General features: G+C 30.5%; 1 protein-coding gene and 2 long non-coding RNA genes across 3 annotated transcripts in view; 1 reads left to right on the top strand and 2 right to left on the bottom strand.

The window, feature by feature from the left end:
- LOC145320093 (glutamate receptor ionotropic, kainate 2-like) overlaps positions 1–23,964 on the bottom strand; it is a 34,949-nt gene extending 10,985 nt beyond the window's left edge. Inside the window, exons 1-14 of the mRNA XM_080162534.1 lie at positions 23,891–23,964; positions 22,927–22,998; positions 22,370–22,398; positions 21,982–22,060; positions 21,467–21,518; positions 20,955–21,038; positions 20,711–20,768; positions 19,629–19,729; positions 19,116–19,137; positions 18,807–18,875; positions 18,564–18,669; positions 18,113–18,194; positions 17,680–17,779; positions 17,366–17,443 (exon numbers count right to left, since the gene is read on the bottom strand). Coding sequence (XP_080018660.1) covers positions 17,366–17,443; positions 17,680–17,779; positions 18,113–18,194; positions 18,564–18,669; positions 18,807–18,875; positions 19,116–19,137; positions 19,629–19,729; positions 20,711–20,768; positions 20,955–21,038; positions 21,467–21,518; positions 21,982–22,060; positions 22,370–22,398; positions 22,927–22,998; positions 23,891–23,924 — 966 coding nt within the window. The 5' untranslated portion in view covers positions 23,925–23,964. The remainder of the gene's footprint in view (positions 1–17,365; positions 17,444–17,679; positions 17,780–18,112; positions 18,195–18,563; positions 18,670–18,806; positions 18,876–19,115; positions 19,138–19,628; positions 19,730–20,710; positions 20,769–20,954; positions 21,039–21,466; positions 21,519–21,981; positions 22,061–22,369; positions 22,399–22,926; positions 22,999–23,890) is intronic.
- Positions 1,770–5,148, top strand: LOC145320301 (uncharacterized). Its single transcript, XR_013880153.1, has 3 exons — positions 1,770–1,868; positions 4,109–4,214; positions 4,637–5,148. It is a non-coding gene; the product is annotated as an uncharacterized LOC145320301 (long non-coding RNA).
- On the bottom strand, positions 9,591–11,065 carry LOC145319223 (uncharacterized). Its single transcript, XR_013879753.1, has 2 exons — positions 11,009–11,065; positions 9,591–9,917 (listed from the first exon to the last, which is right to left on the bottom strand). It is a non-coding gene; the product is annotated as an uncharacterized LOC145319223 (long non-coding RNA).
- Positions 23,965–25,840: the final 1,876 nt, after the last annotated feature.

Below are 25,840 nucleotides of genomic sequence, written 5' to 3'. Positions count from 1 at the left end.
ACCAATAAAGAAATTATCAAGTAAGAATTATTAAAAGGTATAATCTAGATACATACTCCCAAATTCAGCCAATAGGAATACAGGGGAGGATCAATCTACCATATATTGGTTAGAAAGTAAACAAAATTTGGTTAGAAGGAGCAATTATCCTTTGATATCATTCGCAAAATAGGATAAGCCTTTGCTTTGGTCATATGGTTAAAAAATTTCTTCCCTCGCATGATTTAAAGCATATATGACATAACATATATAAGAAGTCATCTTTAAATAGTTAACTTTCTTTGGATAAAGTTACCTCTTTGGATATTATTAAGTTTCACAACTTATTGGGCCCGATCTACCATCTAGATCTACTATATCTATTGGTTCATTATACTATACTTTTGTACTTTCTTGGTAGAATATTTTTTTAAAGGTTATTATTTAAAACAGCTAACTGTTCTTTTAGCTAAAAAATCATAAAAATTATATAGCTTTCATTAGTTTTTAAGTAGTTTCTATTCAAGTCCTGTCTGTGTTATACTTAATAGCTACAACCCCTCTAAGCTTTAAAGTTGTTAGATTTATAAAGAAAGGTTAAAAAAAACGTTTTGTAGAGAGTGATTTCTTAGCTTGGTAAAGGCACCATGTAAAATATAGGTAAAACACATGACATATAATCAAATATTAATAGGCAAGTGTTGAACCTATGATACTTTTTTGTTAAAATGTATGAACATCTATATAGATGTTAAAATTAAAATCTACAAAGAGCCACATGTTAACAAATTTTATATGTTTATTACAAAGAGTAGCTTTTAGTTCTATATGATCTATCCTTATAGTTTAGCCCAGTTCACAAAAGCTAAACAGTCGACCGATAGAAATTTTCAGTCAACCTTTTTTGAGGTCAACCTTTTTTCAGTCGTACTTTTGAATATTTACTTTAAAAATAAATTATTTAATGTTCCTTTCTCCCTGAGAAAAACAGCTGGAGGTCAGACTTTACAAAATTTAGACTGATGTCCTCATGATCCAAAAAAAAAATAATTTCAATAATATTTGATTTTTCTTGAAAATTAAAAAATGATACCTGCAATCTTAAAGTACTTTTAATATAACAAATTATTGAAATGAAAATTGAATATTTTTGGTGTTATATTTATTTTAAAAATTTTCCAATGTTGAAGAAACGTCTATAAATTTTTTAGGATAAGTTCCAGCTGATAATTAGATTAGTCTAACCAACCTAATAAAAATGGCGGACACAATAACAAATATCTTTTTCGAATTTAAATAAAAATGTTAAAATGTTACTTATACTATTTTAATGCATTATATTATAATTATTTTATTTGTGATTTTGTTCAGATATTACAATATCAACGTTTGCTAAAAGTTATCAAAAATAAGCGAGGTGGGGAGTAGGGGTTAGTTGGGGATGTAAAGTTTACGTTGCGTTTTTTTTGTGTGTGTATATTTTTGCGCAAGCATAAGCTCATAAAATAATGTGACACATATTGGGATAATAATTACTAATTATAAACGTTAAAGACAATATCATTTGCTTCCTGTATAAATAAATACATAAATTGTAGAAAGGGGAAATGTCTTAGCTTACTTAACGTTAATGTTTTTATTGCTTGGGTAAATTAATTGTTTAAAATAAGGCCTGAAATGTGCCACACACAACTTTCTTCACAATTATGGTTTAATGGATGCGGCAAAATCTTTAGGTAATATATCCCTGTTTCGTTTCAATGTTACGTACTTTAAAGTTTGCATCTTTCAGATATTAACTAAAGATGAGCTGCATATTTACTGAAGATGAGATAAAAGTGACGGCAGATTGATTAAAACGATGTATCTACTAACAAAATGCAAATCAGGTTTTACTTTTTTTTGTAATGTACAATAAAAATAACAATTTAAAATTACTTTCTAAAGCCAACGCTATTGAGAAATTTTAAAAATTTAAAGGCGACAAAAGAACAAGGTTAAGTAGACCTTAGCTTTTATTTGTTGAATATATTAGGTTTAGGTTAGAAATAAAAAAAAACGCAAAAGTTTAAGTTCTACCCCCTCCCCCCTCTGGCTTCCCCTTTTACAACCCATCAAGGGATTTTGACCTTCTTGGGGTAACATCCAATAGACAAGCAGAACTTTGATTCCACGACCTTTGTCTAAAAGTCCTAGATGTGCATGGTAATGAGTTGCGCCTGTTTTGGGCCAAGGCATTTCCCCTACTCTAACTAATATTAATATCGCGCAACTGATATAGCTGTAGTAGAAACCATTTTTAACGTCTTTAGTTATAAAGTGGTGTTAAGCCGAGATTCGTACCTTTCACCTCACCGATTATGAGCGGATGCGTTACATGTTAAGCTACTGTTGCGGGTGTAAAAATGAATTTTAGTACAATGATAATATTTATCAAAAGGGATTTAAAATATCTGTATCTGCTTTAACCCTAGCCTCTTGACGAGAATAATAGTCTAAAACCTACCCAAGACATAAAGCTTCAGACAAAAATATTTCTAATAAATACAATAGGACTAGTTACTTCACCACCTCTAAACTCTAGCCCCAGGCGAGGTTAAAAATAGCTTAACTACTCCAAGAAAGGGGGGGGGGGCGTAATGACATTTAACTTTAACAGTGAGCAAAATGTTCTAAATATTGAGCTAGATTCTTCAAACTTGGTACATAAGCCTAGCCCTATAGATACTACATCTAAATGGCAAAAAAATCAAATTTTTTTCATCTTTAGGTTAGGTTAGGTAAGAAAAACCCTGCGGAAATGGGCGAAAATGGGGTTTTTAGGCCTTTTTTTGGTCTATTTTGATGTAGAAACTTACCTTTAATTGTTTTTTCTTGATTTTTTTTTCTTGAATACACTGTGTCTATACACAAGGACATTATCTAAGATGATTCAGCAAGTCGGAGACCAACCACAGATGGCTAGGTGGGTGGCAAGCAGGAGTAAAGTGTATTTTTTTTAAAGTTTGTGTGTCATATATATAAAAAAGGTTTTTTGAATTTTGGTCCAAAACTTGCTGAATCATCTTAAATAATGTTCTTATGAATAGACATACAGTATTCAAGGAAAAAACTTAAGAAAAAAATTAAAAGTAAGTTTTTACATCAAATTACACCAAAACAGGCCTAAAAATCTCATTTCCGCAGGGTTTTCTTACCTAACCTTAAAAGAAGAAATTTAAATTTTTTTTTCATTTAGATGTAGTACCTATAGGACTAGGCTTATGTACCAAGTTTGAAGAATCTAGCTCAATATTTAGACCATTTTGCTTACTGTTTAAGTTTAAATGTCATTACGCCCCCCCTTTATACAGCTTCCCTGATAAGTAAAACTAATTTGGAGAAGCAATTGTTTGAGATCTTTAACTATCGCTTCTAGACTCTAGTGGCACTTTAAATGTTTGTTTTTTTGTTGCGTTCAAGTTTCTACGATATGTAGCGTAATAGTCTCTTTATACGATACCTCGCAATGTTACGTAGGAGTCTCTTTACTTAAAATAAAAATTTCGCTTTATTATTATTTCTCTTGGGGGGTGGTGGTACCCTCCCTTAAAATATTTATAAACCTTTCCGGGACCTATGAGAAGCTACCCTGTTAAGGAGAACCCGATCGGTTCAGCGGATAGTAAGATCCTTCGGTACAAACATACAGACAAACATCCTGTTACTTTATTATAAAGAGGATAATAGTGTAATTAATGTACATTGTACATCTTATTTTTATTGAATTTTATGTCGTTCACTTAATCATACCAAAAGAATGTTATACATTATTCATTGGAGATTCAATTACTTTATTTGGCGATTTCAAATTATTTTCTTATGCTTAAATTTTGACGGGAAAAAGTTATTTTTATTTTTATAAGAAGAAAATAATTTTCGGGGGGGTTGGGAGAAAGTGGTTGTACTGTTCCTTAAAAATATATTAAAACCTAACCTAGACCTGTTCAGAATATAAAGGAGAACCATATTGATATAGCCTTAGGAGAACCATATTGATATAGCCTTTAGCTAGATTCTTCATTACACACAGACAGATAGATATCCTGTTATAATAAGGATTGTTAATTATGATTTTTTAAAATTTTAGGGCAATGGCAAGCTGATGGACCTTTAAGCACTTTTATGCAACACCTTTCATCAACAATTAAATAAAAGAAGTTAAAATTTCTCTGCACACTACATCCTATATAAAGGTAAATATACACAGCTTCTCCTTCAATCATAAAACTCCAACTCTATTGTTTTAGGTCGTAGTATTACAGTATCTATACAGTTTAAGTTTTTTAGGGCAGAAAGAGGTTTTAGTTAATATGAAGAAATGTTTAAATGCATGTTTTATTTCTTAAAGACTTACAAAAAAAGGACAATTCACGAACGAGATGAATTATATTTTGGTTTATTTGGAAAGGTCGTAAAGTTTGTTTTTAATTGTTGGAGAAAAGTCTCTTTCTTTCTTTAAGGCTTTTATAAGCATAGCCGCTAATACTTAATAACTTATTGGACATGTGTATCTTAACTATGTAGTTTCAAATAAGAAATTATTTCCTCCATAAACAACAGAAAAAGTAAATTATGCATTACCCTCTTTGATTAAGTATTGTGTTGTTTTTTTTAGGAAACAATGATGTTGCAAAGGACACCCAGCTGACCCCCTCGTTGCTGGGTAAAGGGAGAGAATCCAACAAAAGCTATTTGAAACGAATCTCTGAATGGACAATCTTTCAACCGTATTTGACGTTGCTCTAACTCACTCTGCTTAAAAACTTGTAAACAAAAAAAACATTTAAAGATCAGTAGCATAATATATATTATTATTAATTTCGAAATTATAAATGATTTGTAATAAAATAAAATAAGATATTTCATATATTTGTTTAGTTCAATGGTTTAATGTGTGGAGCTGCTCTTTAATTCCATATGTACGTATTAAACATTAACGAAGATTATTATAACAGATTATTTTTTTTAATTTTCTTGATATTCTAATAGATTTTTGTCAGGGATCTTGAAGGGATAAGACAATAGCCGATAAATTTATGTACAACCCCAATGATAACATAAAAAATTACCCCTTCTTAAGATTAAAATTAGTGGTTGTTACGTTTGAACACTCAACTTAATAAACCAAGCAATTAAAATCAACTAAAAGTTCCCAAAGTTGTTAAGTTAACGAATAAGAACACTTCATTATAAAACTTTAGGGAATAGTGAAATAAACAGCCCATTGTCACCTCGCTCTGGAATTATATTGTATTTTTTGCTTTGCTTCTTGTTGGTGGTATCGTACTTGTTACCATACAAACTAGACCTTTGGAAAAGTTGTTAAAAAAGTTAATAATCAACATGTCTAAAATGGGCCTAAGGACATTATGGCAACGATTTTAGAGTTGCTACGCTTTCTAAATCGTACCTAACTACTACAGGAATCATCATTCAAAGTTTGAAATCGAGAGGACAATTCTAACCTGCATAAATAAATGAAAATAGCTAACCGTAACGGACGGAATGGCCCTAATTATAGAAAAGCTTTGTGTTTAATAATGTTGAAGGTTTTTGAGTTAAAACATTATAAATGTGATTAACTGGTATTAATTGAAAGGGTTTCCACGAATTTTTTTAAAATTAAGAGAAGTTTTAACTTTTTGTTTAAATCATTTTGTGGAACTACCCATAAGGTGTAGTAAAGTTTGAAAATGTCATACTTTTAATCTTTATTGAAAAGTAACAGGATCTCTCTGTGTTTATCTGTTGCTATGGATCTCTAATTGCTGGACCGGTACGACACTTCTTTACAGTGTAGCTTCTCTTTGATCGCGTAAGGTTTTTAGCTATTTTTGATGAGGGTACCACTTCCTCATGCGTTTAGATTTTAAAAACTTTTTTTTTGAAATTAAATTAAAACAAGGGGGGATCGAATTTAACCCCCACCCCCCTTAAGTGTATATTAGATTAAACACTAAATATTAATTATCTTATTTTATTTTTTTGATTGGAAAAAAATAAGATGGAGGGTAAATTACACCCACCCAACCCCCTTCTTTTCAGGATATACAATCCCCTAGATGCTAGAGCGCAGCTGATATTGAATATAATATTACAAAGTGCCTAGGTAATATGTTTTGATGGTTAAAAAATCAAGGTTAATATGAGAATAACTTAAAAATGTACAGTTGCTATACACGCTAAATGGAGTATGCACGAACGAGAGGAAGTGATTCTAAATGTTTTTTGATAAATATACTAGGGTTAGGTTTAATATCGTCATATAATTTTTAAAAAAAAGTTTTACCATGGTTTTGTGTGAAACAAACTTTTAATGTAAGGCATTTTTTGGCTATATATCATCAAATGTTTGATGTGACAGAAAAGTAAAGTTTTTATAAATGTTAATTTATAAAAAGGGATGGTAACTTGTAGTATTGTACATAGTTTTATTAGTGTAATTCGTAATTTATGTTTTGGTGTTTTATTTCATTTAAACCTTTAAACTCAACAAAACATTTTATTAAATTTCATCAAAAAATTCTTAACATTTCAAAGTTTTATTGTTAGAAAACCATGGAGAAACTTTATTGGTATAACTATATCAAACATAACCCCAGTATATTCACAAAAAAAATATTTAGAATCACTGCTGGAAGGTGCTTAGCATCACTTGCTCTCTTACGTGCATAGTCCCCTAATGCCTATTACAGAAATCATCTTCACAAGCCTTTATTACAGGAATCATCGTGCCAAGTTTGAAATTTATAACATTTGAACATGCCTGATGTAATCTTGTGTATTGATTATGCTTTCTCTATGGAAATGCTTACATTATAAAGCTTCAACTGTATAATCATTAATACAACAAGGATGATAACATCCATAAAAGCGAAGCACTGAAATGGAAAGACGAACGAACTTAACACTTGCAGAGTGTCAGAACTGAATAAGCAGAATTTTAATGCATTAAAGTCTAAACAAAATTGTAAGTAAATTTGCTTCAAAACAGCTTTATATGACTTGACTATAATACTTTGCTTATAATATTGTACTATGTTGTAATAGGAATCAGTATACCAAAATTCAGATGAATATTATAATTTTAAAATACAAAATTTTTATAGTCCAAAATTAAAAGATCAGCTTATTTTAAGTGGAAGTATGGACTTTCTGGTAATGCTTATAGTGTTGCTGCGGTTTCTAAGTAACTGTTACAGGAATCAGCATTAAAAGTTTGAAATCAATAGGACAATTATAACCTGTTTAAATTGACCAAAAACGCTATCCTTTACGGACCGATCCTAATTATAGAAAAGCTTTGCTCAACGGTCGGCTCCAGTTTTTTCTATCTCATTTTATGTTTGTGAAAGATAAAGAGCCCAAACTGCGTGACTTTTTAAGTATTGGGTATGACACATAACTGAGAGTTGGAATATTTTTGATATCTTCATCCTGGTGGGCACAGGATGCCAGCAAACCTGGCAGGGTCATCCAGGAAAAGCGCAAAAATATTTCTTTGACTTAAACAAGGCATTTTATCTTACCAAAATACTAAAATATCCTCTAGAAGTACATCCTCATACGAAATACAGGTGTTTAAGTCTATTATAGGTTCCAGGTATGATCCTGCAGGTCCTGATCCTCCAGGTCTTCAGAAATCTTTATGAGGCTGCTGTGGCCGCAATTTTTGACTTAGAGACTTCAAATTTTGAACTTAAGCTTTTCCCACATGTCTCCATAAGGTATTAAAATTTCATAAAGATCCGCCGCCGTTTTCTCGCCGACTACGGCGTCCGGCAGCTGCCAAGTACAGCTGCAGCCGCTGAAATTTATATTTTGATATTTCTAATATAAAATTTGCATATAAATAAACATTTTCTGCAAAGAAAATTGTACTTTTAGCTTCAAAAATAAGAAAATTACAGCCGTTAGAAATTTTGAAGTAAAAAAGGACCTAAAAACAAAGGGTGAAGACAGTGAAAATTGACTTTGACTTAGATAATAGCCCCCCCCCCCCCCCAACCGATCAAGGGGCCTGACTGTTAAGGGTTAAAAATCTGATTAATAAGTTAATTACCAATTCATTAACAAAGTTGAAAAGGCTGTTTTGCCAGCAAGATTAGAGTCATGAGACTTTAAGAAAGGATTAAAACACTTAAATTATGTAATATGCATGGTAATTGCGCTTAATTAGGTACAATGTGGAACTAAAAAGATAAGGCGGCGGGACCGCTGCTGGCGCTGCCATCGAATACAGTAATCTAGTGCCTTTTGTTGCTATTTCTCGCCAATAATTTTGAAACATGTGCAGGGATTAATCTGTTTATTACACTAATAAGAGCAACTACATGCAAAATTTCAGCGTTCTTCTACTGTTTAAAAAGTCTAGTTAGAACACATATGTACACAGCAAACACGCAAGAAAAATGTCGAAATTTGATAGTTCACGGAATGATAGACACACACCTTTTAATGTAATCATTTACGTAAATAACAGAACTCTAGTTATAAAGTAACCATGCTCTTAATACATAAAAATGATTGATTGAAGTGATTAATATATTTTATAATATATTTGCTTTGCATTATAAAATCACAATTAAGTAAAATACGTAATAATTATAACAGAAACATTGAAAACAGTTTTTTTTCTTTCTAAATGTTAATGCTTCAATTTGGGGGGGGGGGGCGGAAGTGACACTTTTTAAAACCATAACTAGAAGTCAAAGAAACCAAATTAAATGAAGAGATGTAGCTCTGAGATTTGGTATGGCAGTTGCTTTAAAGAGGTACAATATTGAACTCTGAAGAGACAGTGGAGGAACTGTCGCTCATGTCAAAAACCGCTGTTTCCCACCGAATTTTATTTTGCCTTTTCACTTGACACTAGTAATACTTCAAACATGTCAAGTGTCAAGTGCAAATAAGGGAATTTTTTATGAAGATGATTGAAAATTGTCTAATTTGGCTAAAAAAGGAAAACATTTCGGCGGTTTTCAGCGGGAGCGGCAGTTTCTCCGCAGTTCCATACTGTACCATAAAAGCAACTGCCATGCCAAATCTCAAAGCTGTAACTCTTTTTTAGTGGAGTTCCTTCGACTTTTAGTTTTGGTTTTATTAAGTGTCACTTCTGCCCCCTCCCCCTTACATGTGATTTTGTTGATTAAAACTTATTAAATAAGTTAACATACAGGATAGTTCTATGACAGAATCCAAGCTGTTGATTTAGATTGTCAAATATAAAGCTTGTGAAAGTTGATTTACATTAAAATAGAATGTATTAATAATAAAACATGATCCCGCACAAAAATTAAAAGATGGCTAAAAAACAAACAGAATAACAAATTAAGATTTAGAAATGCTAATAAATCTGATGAATCATCTGGAATAAATTCAGAAGCATATTTAATAATGCAATTGAGCTACATGAGTCTTTATCTACAATTAAACAGCCTTTAAGTTTAGAGCAACCGTAACTTAAGTTCTTGCTAAAACATAGAAAGTAAAGATACTAGTCCTTTCATTTATGGACAGTGGACACAAATAATTTTATCAAAAAAAAAATCAAAACACTTAGACGGACATTTCAATTTAGAGTAGGTTTTCTACTAATCAAATAAATTTCTTTTCTAAATATCACATGAATATGGTATTAATAATCTTTAGAAAATAGTATTTTGAAATATATAGTATTAATTATAAGAGGGATGTGTGCTAGGCCAGATTATTTAATTTTTAAAAGAAAGCGGTATCAAAATATTTTCATTGGTTTGTTAAGGAAAAAATGCTAAAACACACACACACATTCTTATTATATTTATTACTACACGTCGAAGATTTTTCTTGTGTGCTGCAAATAACATTGAATTTCATCTCGTTGGGTTGATTTCCTCCTTGGCTAAACGCAACCTCTAAAATAGTAAATACTTTTTAGTTGCAAAGTTACTCTTTAATTCGAAATGTCTGTCTGTCTGTCCATTTTCACATTGTGACTTTTTACAAGAGAAGCTAAGGAAAATAAAAGCAACTACACCTTTCATAAATGATTACAACCTTTTACTTGCGGATACGCCAAGAGAAGCCTCAAGAGCACTTCCCTGGACCTATAGGAAGCTACACTGCAAAGGAAATCCTACTGCTTTATAAAATACTCATCTAAGGGCTCTGTAATCAAAAAGGCAGAAATAGTGATAATATCCTCTTAGAAATATTTTTAGAAATTTTTTATAAACCCACGCCCCCCCCCCCCCCCCCCCGACAGAACTATGAACTCTGGGTGCAGCGCTCGGCTCCCTAGCATAAAACCTAACCTAACCTAAAATAGTTGTTCTGTAAGGGGGGGGGGGGGTCGGATGTAAAATCGGAAATTAACATAGCCTAAAAACTAAAACAGTACCTATGAGAAGGTTACATAAAATAGAACCCAATTGGTTCAGTAGTTACTTAAATCTTTATATGCTTCATACAACAAAATCGTATCACCTTATATAATAGGAGGATAGGATATAAAGAAGAAAACTTTTTTTGTCCATAGCACATACCATTGAACCTATTTATATGGTTCTCCTTTACTGTTAAGATTCCTAATTGATCCAGGGAAGGTTTATAACTATTTTGAGGAATGATTTCTCCACCCTCCCAACAGAAATTTATCCTCCCCACCCCCCTAAATTTTTTTTTCTTTTTAAAACAAAAATTGAAAATGACGAGTCCACTACCCCCTCCTTTGCCAATCATCCTGGCACAACACTGTGCACGTCACTACATATATGTCTCTAAGTACTAATTAAGCATGGTAGTGAGTTGCACCTGTTTTGGGCCAAGGCCTTCCCCTCTAATCTAACTACTTATGTCACACACCTGACACGGCAGCAATGGGAACAATTTTTAACGTCCTTAAGTATGACGCAGTGTGGGGCTGAAATTCGAACCTATCACCTTGCCAAAAAACGAGCTGATGCACTGCGTGTTATGCCACAGTCGAGGATTATAAAAATATTACCTTTTATAAATTAAAGAGAGAAGTGAGCGGCTTATTAAAAATCATTTTTTAACCTCTGAAATTTAAAACGGAATATTAATATAATGTTCAAACTTATTTGACATAGATGCAATGGAAAAAGATATCTAGTGGACCTCTTTTTCTAAAAACTACACGATAACAAGGATAACAACATTCATAAAAGCTATGCTCTTAAACAATAGGACAAACGAACATTAATACTTGTCGAGTGTTACAACTATAAAAACAGAATATAAATGTACATACTATTCAAGTACCTACTTACATTTTCAGGACTTTATTATGCAGTTGCTTCTCTTATAATTAACTTTGTACTTTGTTGTCTCCAAGGAATCAGTATTCCAAATAAATAAAAACAATAGGATAATAAAAATTTGATGTTAATGAAGTTAATCTTCTATATGTTTGAAATGGACGTATGGACATTCTGATAAAGAATATATGAGATTCTATGCTTTTAAATCGTACCTAACTTCTACATGAATCACCATGCAAATTTTGAAATCTATAACACAAAGCTAAATATGCTTAAATTAACAACAAGAGCTATTCCTTTACAGTCGCACAGACTGACCCTAGTTAAAGAAAAACTTTGCAATTAAAAAGTTAAATAAAACAAAACTTTAGGATCATGGAAAAAACGAAGGAAGAAAACGAAGTAGCGGGTTTAGTCGTATTTTCCCAGTAGCTTTGATAAGTTATTTTAGGTTAAGTTAGGAAAATGTTAATGATTGCCCCGCAGGGGCTAGAAATGAAAGAAATGCTACTGTAAAAATACGACGTAACCCACTACTTTGTTTTCCTTCCATGATCCCCTTTTACAACTTGTAAAATAAAAGTTAATAAATAACTTCCTATTTGTGGTGCTACCCTTCCCCCAAAAACTCACTAGGACCTATGAAAATTTACTCTGTAAAGGAGAACCATATAGGTTCAGCAGTTAGCAATATACTTTGGTACAGATAGACAAAAAAACATCCTGTTACTTTATTATAAGGATAGGTGTATAATTTTAACTTTAAGCTATTTAGAATTTTCGTACGTAAATCTCATCAGCTGATTATTCCTTGTTTTAGTTTGTTTATAATTCTAGATTTTTATTAAAAAATACATACCAATGAGTAGCTAGCTGAATATATATTTTTTTTCTTCAAAAAATCAAAAAAAATTGATTTAATTGTTTTTTACTTAAAAATAAAATTACAAAAAATATTATAAGTTTTTAAAAGACAGCTTTTTAATAACTTTTTAATAAACTTCAACTATTGATATGGTTTGGCTCGATTATAATCAGGGATAGAAAGATAAGAAAATGATTTTAAAAATATTGGGAAAATGAGACTTGGTATAGAGTAACTTTTTTTTCGCCGAACAATGTAATTAGGCTTGTAAATCTATAATATGGGGTCACTATTACAATCTCTAATTATTTTTGTGTATAAAAACTTAGCAATTGAAGCAAAAAATAGGAATTTGTTTAGGTTGGGTTTTATTTCAGTTGTACTAAAATCGGTTGACCTACTGAAAAATTCGGTCGACCTCTAAAATGCTTTTGTGAACTGGGCTTTTGTTTTTCTATTATAGTAAAATTAAAAATAATCCACACAAAGTTTTGTTGAAAAAACATCAAATTGTCATCCTAAGAAAGAATTTTATTTCTTATTATTTTTAAAATTAGTTAAGGTACCTTTTTTTGATAAGATACCCTAGGATTTTTGATGGAGAAGTGGATCAAACGGGATGATTCATATAAGGTAGGGGCATCGAAAATAGGAAGGGGATTAAGCTACCTTTACATAAATAGTTAGGGATTCCTAAACCTTTCTTTGCAAAGAAAGCAGGTAGATAAAGGTTACTTTCAAATTTATGTAAGCTTTTTTAGTACAACTTTAAGGTAGGCTTACATTAAAGTTAGCGATGCCTAAGGGTTCTTAATTCAAAAGAAAGCAGGTAGAGGTGGGAAGAGCTTTGACATCCAATGAATAGATATATAAGATCTAGATGGTCTATCTGGCACCAAATTCTGTCATACATATAGAGGTGTAAGACAAACCCTTTTGTTTATTTGTAACTGTATAAGTTTCATTTTGATAATTTCAGCAACAAAATGTTTAGATGATATAAATTTCTGAAATGCTTTTGATTATTTAGACGTATTTGTTTAAATTCAATAATTTGGGCAACAAAATTTTTAGATGATATATTTTTTCCTGATTCTTTAGCTTTAAATACTCTAGGAAGTAGTCCTGTAGCCAAAAACCTGCTAAAAAGCACTCCAATTACCATGGATGTTTCCCTTAGAGCAATAAGAAATTAACCCTTACAGATTGGGGGGGGGGCTAAATTAGCCGCCCCCCTCTAGTTTTTTCAATGTCACTTGCCTTCATTACATCATGACTTTTTAAGTTTAGTAATTATACATTTTTATATAAGCCGGTGCTTTTATTAAGTAGTAGATGTAAAATTTTTCATAGAATTCAGTTATGCAATTTTTAAAATAATTAAGTTTGTTTTTTTAAAATTAAGTTGATCTTAAGGTACCAAAACGCAACAAAAAAAGGAAGAAAATGGGCATTATGAACAAAAATAGTAAGATCTTTAATTTGACACCTTACTTTTTGAATTTTGTCAGGTAATTATTGAAAAAATTGATTTTTTAAAACCCACGAGAATAAAAACTTTGAACTTAATTTTATCATTACACAGGTATAAAAAATATGGGTTCATATATACCTTTAGAATCAGAAAAATATTACGAATCCATTATAAGCAAAATTGAAAAAAAGTAAAAAATAAAAAATGGCCTAATATATTATTTTGTACAAGCAACACTTTCTTCATCCCCTCTTTACCCCCTTCCCATTTTTATTCTCAAAATAAGAAATAAGATGGTTGCCTGTATAATATAACATAATATTTTTATATAATTCCTTTTCTTGTAGTTTATATACTATAGTGTAAACTTTTTATTTCAATTTTGCTTAGAATGGATTTGTAATATTTTTCTCATTCTAACACTATATATAACGCCTATTTCTTATGCCTGGGTAATGATAAAATTAAGTTCAAAGTTTTTATTCTTGTGGGTTTAAAAAAATCGATTTTTTCAATATTTACCTGACAGAATTTAAAAAGTAAGGTGTCAAATTAAAGATTTTACCATTTTTGTTCATAATGGCCATTTTCTTTCTTTTTTTTGTTGCATTTTAGTACCTTAAAATCGACTTAATGTTTTTAAAAAAAACTTACATTACTTTAAAAATAAGAGGTCTACAAAAAAACCGATTGCATATCTGAATTCTATGGAAAAATTTACATCTACTACTTACTAAAAGCACCGGCTAGCTATAAAAATAAAAGTAAATACACCTTCTTTGGTGCCACCTAACCGACTTTGACCGGACGCCATGACCAACACAGACTAGATATCCTTATAAGATCAACTCTTGCCGACATATAATTACTAAACTTAAAAAGTCATGAAGTCACAACTCTCTATCTTACCTACAAAAAAATGACATTGAAAAAAATAGAGGGGGGGGGGTCAATATGACCCCCCCCCCCTGATCTGTAAGGGTTAATAGATAATTATACTTCTTAATATGAGAGTGTTGACAAAAAGTTACTGCTGTATATCTTGAATAGGAGATGAGATAATCATATTCTCTACATTTTTGTCTTTGAAGGACAAACTGACCGATAGACAAACATTTGGATCTAAAGAGTAGCTTCACTACTAAAAATTATTTACCCCTTCATCAAATGTTGGTAAAGATTTTATTGTGAGGGTAATAAAAAAAAATTTTTTTCAAAGCATTTTTAGAAAGATAAACAACCATCCCTCCCCCCCCCCCCTCCCCACATATTTTGACGTCCTCACTTTTGTACAAAAATCTGCACAATTTTTAACCAATAATATGGCCGAATTATTCCTACATTGTTTTCCTATTGGCTGCATTAGAAAATGTGTATCTAAATGTCCTATATCTATTCAATTAAGGCAGGTTCCTAAAATCTAAAATTTTAAAAATAACAATACTAATAAGATTGGGAACATAAATGTAATTACATAACAAATTTAATTGAGAGAATGCAACTTTGTACTTCTCTTTTTAAAAGCGAAGCTTTTCTATAATAAGGGTAAGTCCGTCCATCTGTATCTGATAGCTCATATTATTAATTTAGGCATATAAGAATTATCCTATCAATTTCAAATAATGTTTCCTGTAATAGTTAGATATGATTTAGCAACTCTATAATCGTTATCCAAATGCCCACATGTTCATTTTAAACATACTGATTTTTAAAACTTTTTTTATAAAAACTTTAATTATTTAGTTATCCTATTCATCTTGATCTTATATTTGAAATAATGATTCCTAAAAAATGTGTGTATTTCATTATCCTGCATTTAATCAATTTTACATTATAATTGTTTACAAATTTAGAGCTTCGCTTATATTGATGTTGTCATTCTTGTTTAGCAACTCTCTAATAAGAAAGGAAAAATGCAAAGAGTACATCCAATAGACAAATTCATGCAAATAGATTGTTAATTTTTTTCTGTTGTAGTAAAGTTAAATTTAATCTACAATATGTTCTGTTAAAAAAATGTATCAAATTGTCTAGCTAAGAAATAATTTCATTCATTATTATTTAAATAAAATAAGGAAAGCCTTATTTTTTCTTAGGGTATCCTATCTTGTACAGAAAAGATAGGAAGAGTTTTTATAAATCAGCTAAACAAATGTTATCTTTAAAGTATTAAAAACAAGATTGAGGGAGAAAAGAAATAAAATGCTATCTTTAAAGTAGCAAAAACTAGATTAAGATTAATGGGAAAAAAGGAAAAAAAAACGTAAGATACAAATGTACAGCCTCAATCATGATAACTTTTAAACCCAAAATGAAGAACACTAAGGGGGGGGGGAGGTGGGGGGAGGATTGGCCTAGTGAGTGTTAACACAAAATTAAGGTACACTTATTGGGGGGAATCGGTTGAAAAGGGTAGATATAAACAATTGGGGGGAAAAGAGAAGCAGTAAGTAAAGTAAAAGAGAGAGGGGAAAAATACATTGGTAATGCAGCCTTATAATGTCATGAGGAAAACTAATAAGAGTTAAGACAACATCTTTTCCAATATCATTTTTAAGCATATTTTCATTTAATGTTGAAATTAAAATGAAGATAAAAGATAAAATAAATTGTTTTCAAATCAATCAGAACCTTTTCTATTAAAAGCAATTGAACCAAAATGACTTTCTCAAATATTAAATTTCCCCTAAATGTTTCAGATGGACAGACATAAATTCATATTATATAGTAACTTTGCTAATAAAAATCTTTTAAATCCACGATATTAGTAGAAAAAGGTTTAAAATCTTTTTTTAACAATTTAATATCAAAATTTTATAACAAAAGTTAATTAATCTTCTTTAAATTCTTTTAGTTTGGAAAGAGGTGCAACAACAATATGGTTTAGCACAGCAAAAATGGCCAGGCCTACTGATTTTGTCCATTCTTAAATTCCCTTGATTCCCCTCTTTTACTTTTTTCTCTTTGCCTTTATGAACTTTTAATCATACAAAGAGTTCATTTCTAAAATTCTATTCTTACAAATAATGCAAAGAGAACTGTAATTTATTTATGAAATACTTTTTTTTAAATCCACGTTATTTTACATAAACAAATACATAAAGGATAAGTTAAGAAAGATTTTAAAATATTCCTATTTTTTATTGCAAGTTGATGTAATAAGGAAGGTTTAGTACAGGCTTATGTACACTTGTTTATGAGAGGTTTATGTAAGGCTAAAGTATGCCTATCAAAATCTTTACTTAAGCTTGACATTACTAAATTTAAGGGTAGCCTATCTCCCCCAAACTAAAGTAAAGCTTAAGATACCCTTATTTTTAAAGGGTCCCTAATAAACCGTTTGTGATTAGCTCTAATGAAATCATTACACATTCCTTATGTAGCATGACTGACAGACCAAATGAATAGTATACTGGATGTTCTTTGGTGAAAGGGGAATCTTTGCAAACAAATAAGAAGTCTATCTTAACTAGCAGACATGGCACTTTCCCAACATTGTGTTACATACGATTACGAATGGACGGAGCCAAAGAAAAGGTAAATTATAGAGTAGCTTCGCTACTATTAACCACGGGGGCGTTCATAAGTATTTGTCAATGAAATTAAAAACTCTTAAAAACATTCCTTGCTAATTCCAAGTTTGCTTTTTTTCTTCCACGAAAGAAGTAAGAGCTAAGCTTAAAAAAATCAGGAAATGTCATAAAATTGACCTCTATAATTTATCAAATTTATTTCACTTACTTTTGAAAGAACAATAGCCACGATGTAAGCAATGAATATGGTAGCAAATATACCAATCCAAATATTCACACTAAAAACCTACAAAACAATTTTATGTTATCTATCAGGAATAAGACAATGGACAATGAATTGATTTACATCTCTAATCATGATGGAAAAATCACCCCTTCTGAGGGTTAAAATTGAATGTTAAAAAGTTTGGACTGTACACTACAAGTTTGAACAAACCAATCAATATTAATAGAGTTCCCCAAAACTTGAATCTAGTGATTGAGAGTACGTGATTATAAAACCTTGGGTACCAAAAATCTTACCTTTACAAAGTTAAGAGCTGGAGAACTAGGACCTGGTTTCTTAGACATTATAACACCATCATTAAATCCTGCGGGGCCTGCATAATCTATGGCTTGGAATCTAAAATTAATTGCTAATAGTTGCTATAAAAATAACATGTAAGAGCTACATAAAAGCGAAGATCCACAAATTAGACGGACAAATGAACATTGAATAATATAAAGCATCTAATATTTAACATAGTCTATACAAATAAAGTTTATATTAGTTCTTGGAGTCATTATTCCAAAAATGAAAATAATGTCATTAATGAAAACATGTTTAAATTAAATTACATGCGGACTTTCTGGAAAACATTGCAAAGTTGCTATGATTTCTATGTAACATATGAAACAGGAATCATCATACAAAGTTTGAAAACAACAGGTGGTACTAACATTATTATTTGTTAACCTTTGATATGTGATATCAATATTTGTTATACCAGCGTCTGCCTCCCCGTATAACACCTTTCCAACTACTCCATTCCACAAACCTGGAGAAAATATTAAAGGAAGCCTGCAGCGAATATTAGGTTGTCTTATAATGAAGGCCTGTCTCTCATGTACAAAAGGAGATAATTTAAAGCTCAATAAAAAAACTTTTTTATTATTTAGCTTTAAACAATAAAATATTAAAAATAAAAAGTTCTGCGAGTGACAGACTTTAAGAAGAAATAAATGAGCATTTTCTTCAGGCTTCCTTTATCTTTAAAAAGTTTACTGAATGTCATATTTAATTAGGAAAGTATCTTTTTAAGAAGTAAAGAATGTCCTAAGACTCGAAAAGAAAATTCAGCCCTGCCCTCCTACTTCTATGGGGGTAGAATAAACTTTTAGCCATGAAAGTGTTTGAAAATGGTTACCTGTATTTTGGTCCAGAGAGCCCCAAGTAAACTGAGCATCGATCCATTCAATGACCTGACCCTCCAGACGAGCAAACTCATGCAGGATTTGGGGTTCTCGCCCGCCCTAATATCATATCATGAAAGAAAACAACTTTTTATTATTATATTTTTACTAAATATTCTAAGCATTTAATTTTTCTTGATTTCAAGATTTAAATAAATAATTTTTTAATTGAAATTAAATAAAAAAATTGATTTTACCATTTCTCCTGTTACAGAGTTTCTGTTGACAAACGGATGCACGTTATTAAAAGCTACCCTGAATTTCTTCTAAATTAAAAATAATATTTTCTATTTCAGTAAAAAAGCTGTTTTATGACTACAGTAAGACGAAAAAGTAGATAAATGCGAGATTAAACAATATAATTTACACAAAACTTCAAAAGGCAATATTTACAAATTTTGCCGTTAGGATGATTTTCATGTTTTCTTTCTTCTAAGTATGTGTTAGTTTGTTATATGGATCTCTGCATAAGGGCATTTAAAAAAAAATTTTAACAAATAATGTACCTGACTTTTGAAACACATTCTCCTGTAAAGTTAAAAAAACTATTATTTTTTTTGCTAATCTTATATTCTAGCTTGCTCTTTCTATTTGTGAGTTAACCCCCCCCCCCCACACCCTTCCATTTGCAAAGTTGACTAAATCATACCAAGAAATACCTAAAAGCTTTCTTGATAAAGATCTAAATGAAGATATAAACTGGTATCGCTGTTTGCGATAGAAAGAATTCCCACCATTTTTAAGTAAGTTCGAGTCCATCAATTTTTAAAAGATTTGTGAATGTAACTAAAGATCTCAAAAGCTTCCCTAATATTTATAGGACAACTTCATAAAGCAGCTTAGAGTGCTTAATAAAAAATGACGTCAAACAATACAAATTACCATTGATAGACAATTAAACATTGTAATTGGCCAATGGTAAAATATATACTGGCCTATAATTGGTCATTTGTATTGTATGACGTCATTGTTTATTAGGCACTATAAGCTGCTTCCAACTTCATACTAAATAAACTTGCCTTGCAATGTCTTTAGCAGATTTTCTTGTTATGCCATTCTTGAAGTTATAAATAACATTTTCTAATTTTATTTCCCCTGAGCAGTGTATATCCACAGTATACTAAAATAAAAGATGGATTTCCTCAAAATAAACCTTCTCCCAAATCATTTTGATAACAAGGATGTCAACATCCATAAAAGCGAAGCTCTAAAACGGTAGGACAAAAGTATCAGATCTAAATAAACAGAATATAAATGTATAAGAGTCGAAGCAAAATTGTAAGTAAATTTGTTGAAAAATTGCTTGATGCAGGATAATTATTAAGGACATACTTACATTTTTAGGATTTGATTATAGAGTTGATTCGCTTTCAATATTGTACTTTATTGTCCCAGGAATCAGTATACCAAAAATCATATCAATCAGATAATTAGATCATATAAAAATTTGTTGTTAAAAAAGTGAAGAAAAATCAACATGTTGAAAATGGACGTACGAACATTCTGGTGACAATTATAGAGTTGCTACGCTTTCCAAATTATGCCTAACTACTACAGGGATCACCATGCAAAATTTGAAATCTATAGGAAAATTCTATTGTGCCTAAATTAACGGAAAAAAGCTATCCGTCACGGACGTACGGACCGACCCTAATTATAGAAAAGCTTCGCTTTTAAAAATGGTTATTTTTTCAATGCGGGAGGCCTTAGCCCTGTTGGGCCTCTACCTGTAGTTTCTTAGCCTAGCCTGACCTAAAGTAATAAAAAAATAAACTATCCCCCTTCCTTTGTTTTATAATTATTTCAAATTAAGGGAGGGAGGGGGGGGGGGATATAAGCTTAACACTGGGTAATTTAAGCAAATGCGCGAAATGAACATGGATAATTGTGTATTATAAGCAGTGCAGCAAAAAATAATCATATTCAATGCAAACAAAAAATTGTTGTCAAAATTTAGAAATTGGGCGTTCGGAATACCTCAGTTAAAGAGGAGCTATGCTAATAAGAAATAAATATACCGTCCTCAATTTCATTATTTAAAAATCATATTCAAAACCGTTCAGGAATAGAAAAGTAATTTTAAGAAAGAAAGAAAACTTACTCCATTTTTAGTTATATGCACAACTATTACTGGAATATCTGCTTTTATTATCACTTCCCTGAAAAGTAAATTTAACAATAATTGTTTTATATCGCAGCATTAATAAGTAAAATATTTTTTGATGATTTAAATTTTAAACGAGTCAATTGTTTAATTTCAAAATTATAGATAATTTTATAACATTAAATAAAAAATTACATGGAAAATCTTTACGCTTATTTATCAAAATAAAAATAAAAATAACCTAAATCCATCAACAAACAGAATAAAGTTACAAACATTTGTATGTCCACAAAAGTTTTTTACATTTTCTAAATCAGCTTCATTCCTATGAAAACAAGATATTTTGATTATTTGAACACATATGGAACTCACATAGAGAACAAATATTTCTCATTCAATACAAAAACAAGGATGAAAACATGCATAAAAGCGAAGGACAAACAAACATTAAAAGGTTAAAATCGATAGGACAATTCTTATATGCCTAAAGTAACTTTTAATAAAAAAACAGTTCTGGACGTACGGACGGACCGACCCTAATTATGAAAAAGCTTTGCTTTTAAAAGTCACCACGAATTAAAAATAATATATTACCCACTTATATTACAACGTATAAACGACGGACGTGAAGAAAATTATAGTGTAGACTGTAGAATTAGATGGGTATTAGTTTCGGAATTCTCCACACAAAAAAGATTCTAACGAACAGGCCTATATTATAAATCAGTGAGTAGCTTTAGTACTAAGTAGTACCTTGTAAAAATATTGATATATTTAAACTCTATTGGTGGCTCATAATAATTACCTAAATATATAAAGTTTTACATAATATTTTACATCCAGAAGGCTGCAGAAGGAGGATATAGAGGGTTCTTTGCCAAAATTCCAAAATGTAATGAGTTGGTTACTTAGGAAAGGGGTTAACCCCAAATCTTACACCCTGGCAACCTACACCCCCTGACGACAATATTACACCGCTCTGGTTGTCTGGATTTTTGTTTAAGGGTGAAGCTGTAATTGCAGATTCCCACACCTCTTTCTGACCATAACCGTTATTATCAAAGCAGCTTATAGTGCCTAGTAAAAAATAATGCCATACAATACAAATGACCAATAATAGGCAAGTATACATTGTTATTGACCAATGGTAAAATGTATACTGACCTATCATTGGTCATTTGTATTGTATGTATGACGTCATTTTTTATTAGGCACTGTAAGCTGCTTCGTTATTATCATGATGAAACTTAGGAAAATATAAATATTACCATCATTAATTAAGCAGCCATGTCCAATACAAACGCTTTGAACTTCGTGTTTGGTCCATGACGAATCCACCAATAACACCTTAAATAAATATTCTTAAAAACCCCCTTACTTCAAAATCAATTAAAAATAATGGGGGGGGGGGGGGGGGTGATTAGTTTTTCCTCAGCAAGGGTAAGGTAGGACAAAAATAAATATTACTCCCGTAATTTTAATTTACTTTAATGAGAATTTCAGATAATTTCAGTTCATGATGATTGCTTCGTGGGAAAGCAAAATACTTTTTATCAAAATCCTAACTGCTTTTGAAAGTCGTCCTATATAGGAAGCAACCAAAACAATACTTAGAAATTTAAAACAAGAAACTAATCTTATCTATTTAGTATTTACCTTTATGTTTATTGGATCTAGCAATTCATCTAAAAAATGCATATTCTTTTTAAAAAAAACATAATACAATTCATAATCTTTTTAGTTATAAGTAGCAGTTTTCATATGTAGTTCGATTTATTGTTCGATATAAATTGCAATAAATTAACGTCGCACAAATAATATAACATGCTTACGGCTTAACTAAAATGAAACTACAGTTTTTGACAATTCTAACGGTAAGCATAACATTTTTTTAATATAATCACAAGACGCGCAATTGGAATTTTAAAAATGTACTAATTTTGCACACCCCTTAAATTATGGTCCATTAATCTTTAAAAATAAGTAGGACTTAAACCGGCCTTAAAGGCATAATTTGTTTAAAATCGCTAAATATTTTTTTTTTATACAAAACTCCCCAACCCAATAAAAGAAAATAAATTATAAATTATTAGCTTCTGTCAATGGTAAGTGGGTTAAATTAAGCAATATTTTTTTCCTATAAAAATACCCTATAACTTACGGCCATAAACCCCAATTTAACTCTAGTTTAAACATTGTTCAATAATATTTACCTATGTGTTTACTCATTTCCGGGCTTATTCCATTGTCTGCTTTAACTTGCCGTTCAAAAATTGCAAACAAAACTAAAAATATTATTTTGTTGAAGTTTTATTAAAAGTTGTAAAGAAAGAAAATAAACGTTCCTAAATTCTTAGTAAAACTAAAGTATAAGAATCGTTAAATGTCTTCTGAATTAGATTTAAACTACAAAACATTTTAAATTCTTATTCATGAAAGGTGAAATTTGAGGTGATAGGTAATTCAAAATCTTATCAAATCTTATTTCATAATATACATTTCATAGCTTTAAAGAATAGCAATAAGAATGAAAATAAAGAGAAGAGCGTTATAATTTTCTCCAATAAATTTGGCACTTTGAATTAAGAAAAGCATTTGATAATTATATATGATGATAATTGATCTTTAAACCAACCATATTAAGGGATTGGAAAATATACATTTAATTCTTCCACCTAATTCTTATGTGGTAAATTCTGTATTTGATAGTTTATAATTATTTGAACAGTCGAATCAATGTGATGTTTATCTACTGAAAAATTGAATAAAATCCAGTATGCTTAGTTTTATTTTGCTATATGGAAATTAAACTAGATTTTAGAAATCGTGTATAAATATTTTTTAAGGCGAATCTTTTCAATAATTTGGGTCGTACGTCCGTAACGGATAGCTTTTATGTTAATTTAGGCATGTTAGAATTGTCCTATCGATTAAAAAATTTGCATTATGATTCCTTTAGTAGTTAGGTACGATTAAGGAAGCGTAGCAACTCTATAATCGTTACCAAAATGTCCATACGTCCATTTTAAACATGTTGATTTTTAACTTTTTTAACAACATTTTTTTTATGTAATACATATATTGATGTTAAAGAGCATCTGTACTGACAAACTAACAGTAAGAATTAATTACTTTAAAAGGTTCTTTACCTCCAAACTAATCTAAAGTATAATGTACCTAATATTATATGCCATAATGTGAGTGGACCCATGGTTCAAATGTCAATGATTCTAGAATTCGGATGACATGCCCTTTTATACAAATCTATAAACAATCATAGATTTTCGATGAAAATTTAGTAAAATTTTTAAAATCAGCATTAAACATGAAATTTAAAATAAGAAATTGAATATTGATTTTCAGAAAATACTTTGTTATAATGGAAGACTTATTAATTTTTGCATGAAAGTTTTAGTTCTCTTTTGGTTAATTTATAAATAACAGCAATGAATTAACTTCATGAATAATTAAGAATACATTTCTAATAAGGGTGCCTTACTATTAGATTAAGAAGTAGTTAATAATTGAAGGAAAAATAAACATTATTTGTTAGCAGATCTTTTAATCTAAATGGTCAATCAGACACACACAAGGCTCACTTGATTTGTAACCGTTAAAGGCTTTAAACCATGGCGAAATGCAAAACTTGGTGATTTTTCCAGAGGGTGGGTGGGGGGGGGGGGATTTTTTCCCATCCCTATTCATGGTTGTTTTCCCGTCTTAATTTTGTGCATATTACAAACAGAAATATATTATTTTTTTTTATTTGGGGGGGGGGGGGGATTATTAATTCTTCACCCACCCCTCCTCCTATTTTAGGGTCTTGATTTAACATTTAGTTTTACCTTTTTGTATTTCCTGATATCCACAATAATTGGTACAGGATTCGTTTAAGGTACAATTATTTATATTTGATTATTCATAGAAGTAGATGATCAATACTTGACAATGTATATTTGTGCAGTCATCTTCATAGCGCAATATCACAGAAATTGTGTGTTAGTCTTGCTTGCAGAGCGTGAGTGGCGGAACAGTTTATTTGAAGAGAAGCTTTGTTTCAATGCCCAATAACACAGAGGTTATCTACATGCAAGTTTATTTCAACACAAACATAACAATACTAAATTCAATTTTCACAAAATTAGGATGGGTTAAATAGGCTAACCAATCCTATTCCTTCTTTGTATATACAGTGTTTTTTTATGAGAACTTTTTTGAAAGCAATTTTACCCCACTTATAGTTATCAGAATTTAATGATTAATGGCTTATTTTCTTCGTATTTTAATGCAATTAATAGAACTCCAAAAAATATTTCAGTTTTTATTTAAAAAGTAACGTAAAATCTAAAATTCAAAACTTAGGTGTAAACATCTAAAAATGGTTGTAGCGTATTTTTCTTATGCCAAAATCTTCTACCCTTTGCTAGAAAAAAATTGGATTTTCTGTAGTCGACTTTGGGGGACCAGTACTCCCTCCCTGGTTGAGATATGACCTTCAAACTTTGATATATTCTAGTACATGTCCCTATTGGTATCTGTATACATTTTTAGCTCTCTATCTCATCTTTTGAAGTGTTTAGCAGCCATTCTTGCAAAAGGTTGAATATTTGAGCATAAGAAAAATGCGCTAAAACCATTTTTAGATGTTGACACCTAAGTTTTGAATTTTAGATTTTACTGTACTTTTTATATAAAAACTGAAATATTTTTTTGTTGTTCTATTAATTGTATTAAAAACGAAGAAAATAAGCCATTAATCATAAAATTCTGATAACTATAAGTGGGGTAAGTTTGCTTTCAAAAAAGTTCTCATAAAATAAAACACACTGTATTTAGGGGAAAGGATTAGCAAAACAAAGAATTACACCTAATATTCATGATTTGGCTAAACAGAGTTTATACAAGGACATTATTATTATGGGGTGCCCGGTGCATAACTACTCTTCAAGTAAATCTGTACGCTACATTAGATGAGACTTGTTTCGCAGCAAAAAATAAGAAACAAATTTTTGTGGTAAAATTTCTAATCTAGCATAGGAAGAGTAGCAAATAATAACATACCTTGTGTAGAATTTAGCACTGTTTGGGCCTATCCTATTCCCATACAAGGTACTCTCTAAGTTAGGC

Source organism: Acartia tonsa, chromosome 5 (genome assembly GCF_053477335.1).
Source record: "Acartia tonsa isolate MP-2025a chromosome 5, ASM5347733v1, whole genome shotgun sequence".
In the NCBI taxonomy this organism is placed as follows: Eukaryota; Metazoa; Arthropoda; class Copepoda; order Calanoida; family Acartiidae; genus Acartia; species Acartia tonsa.
This window is presented reverse-complemented; position numbering and strand designations above follow the sequence as displayed.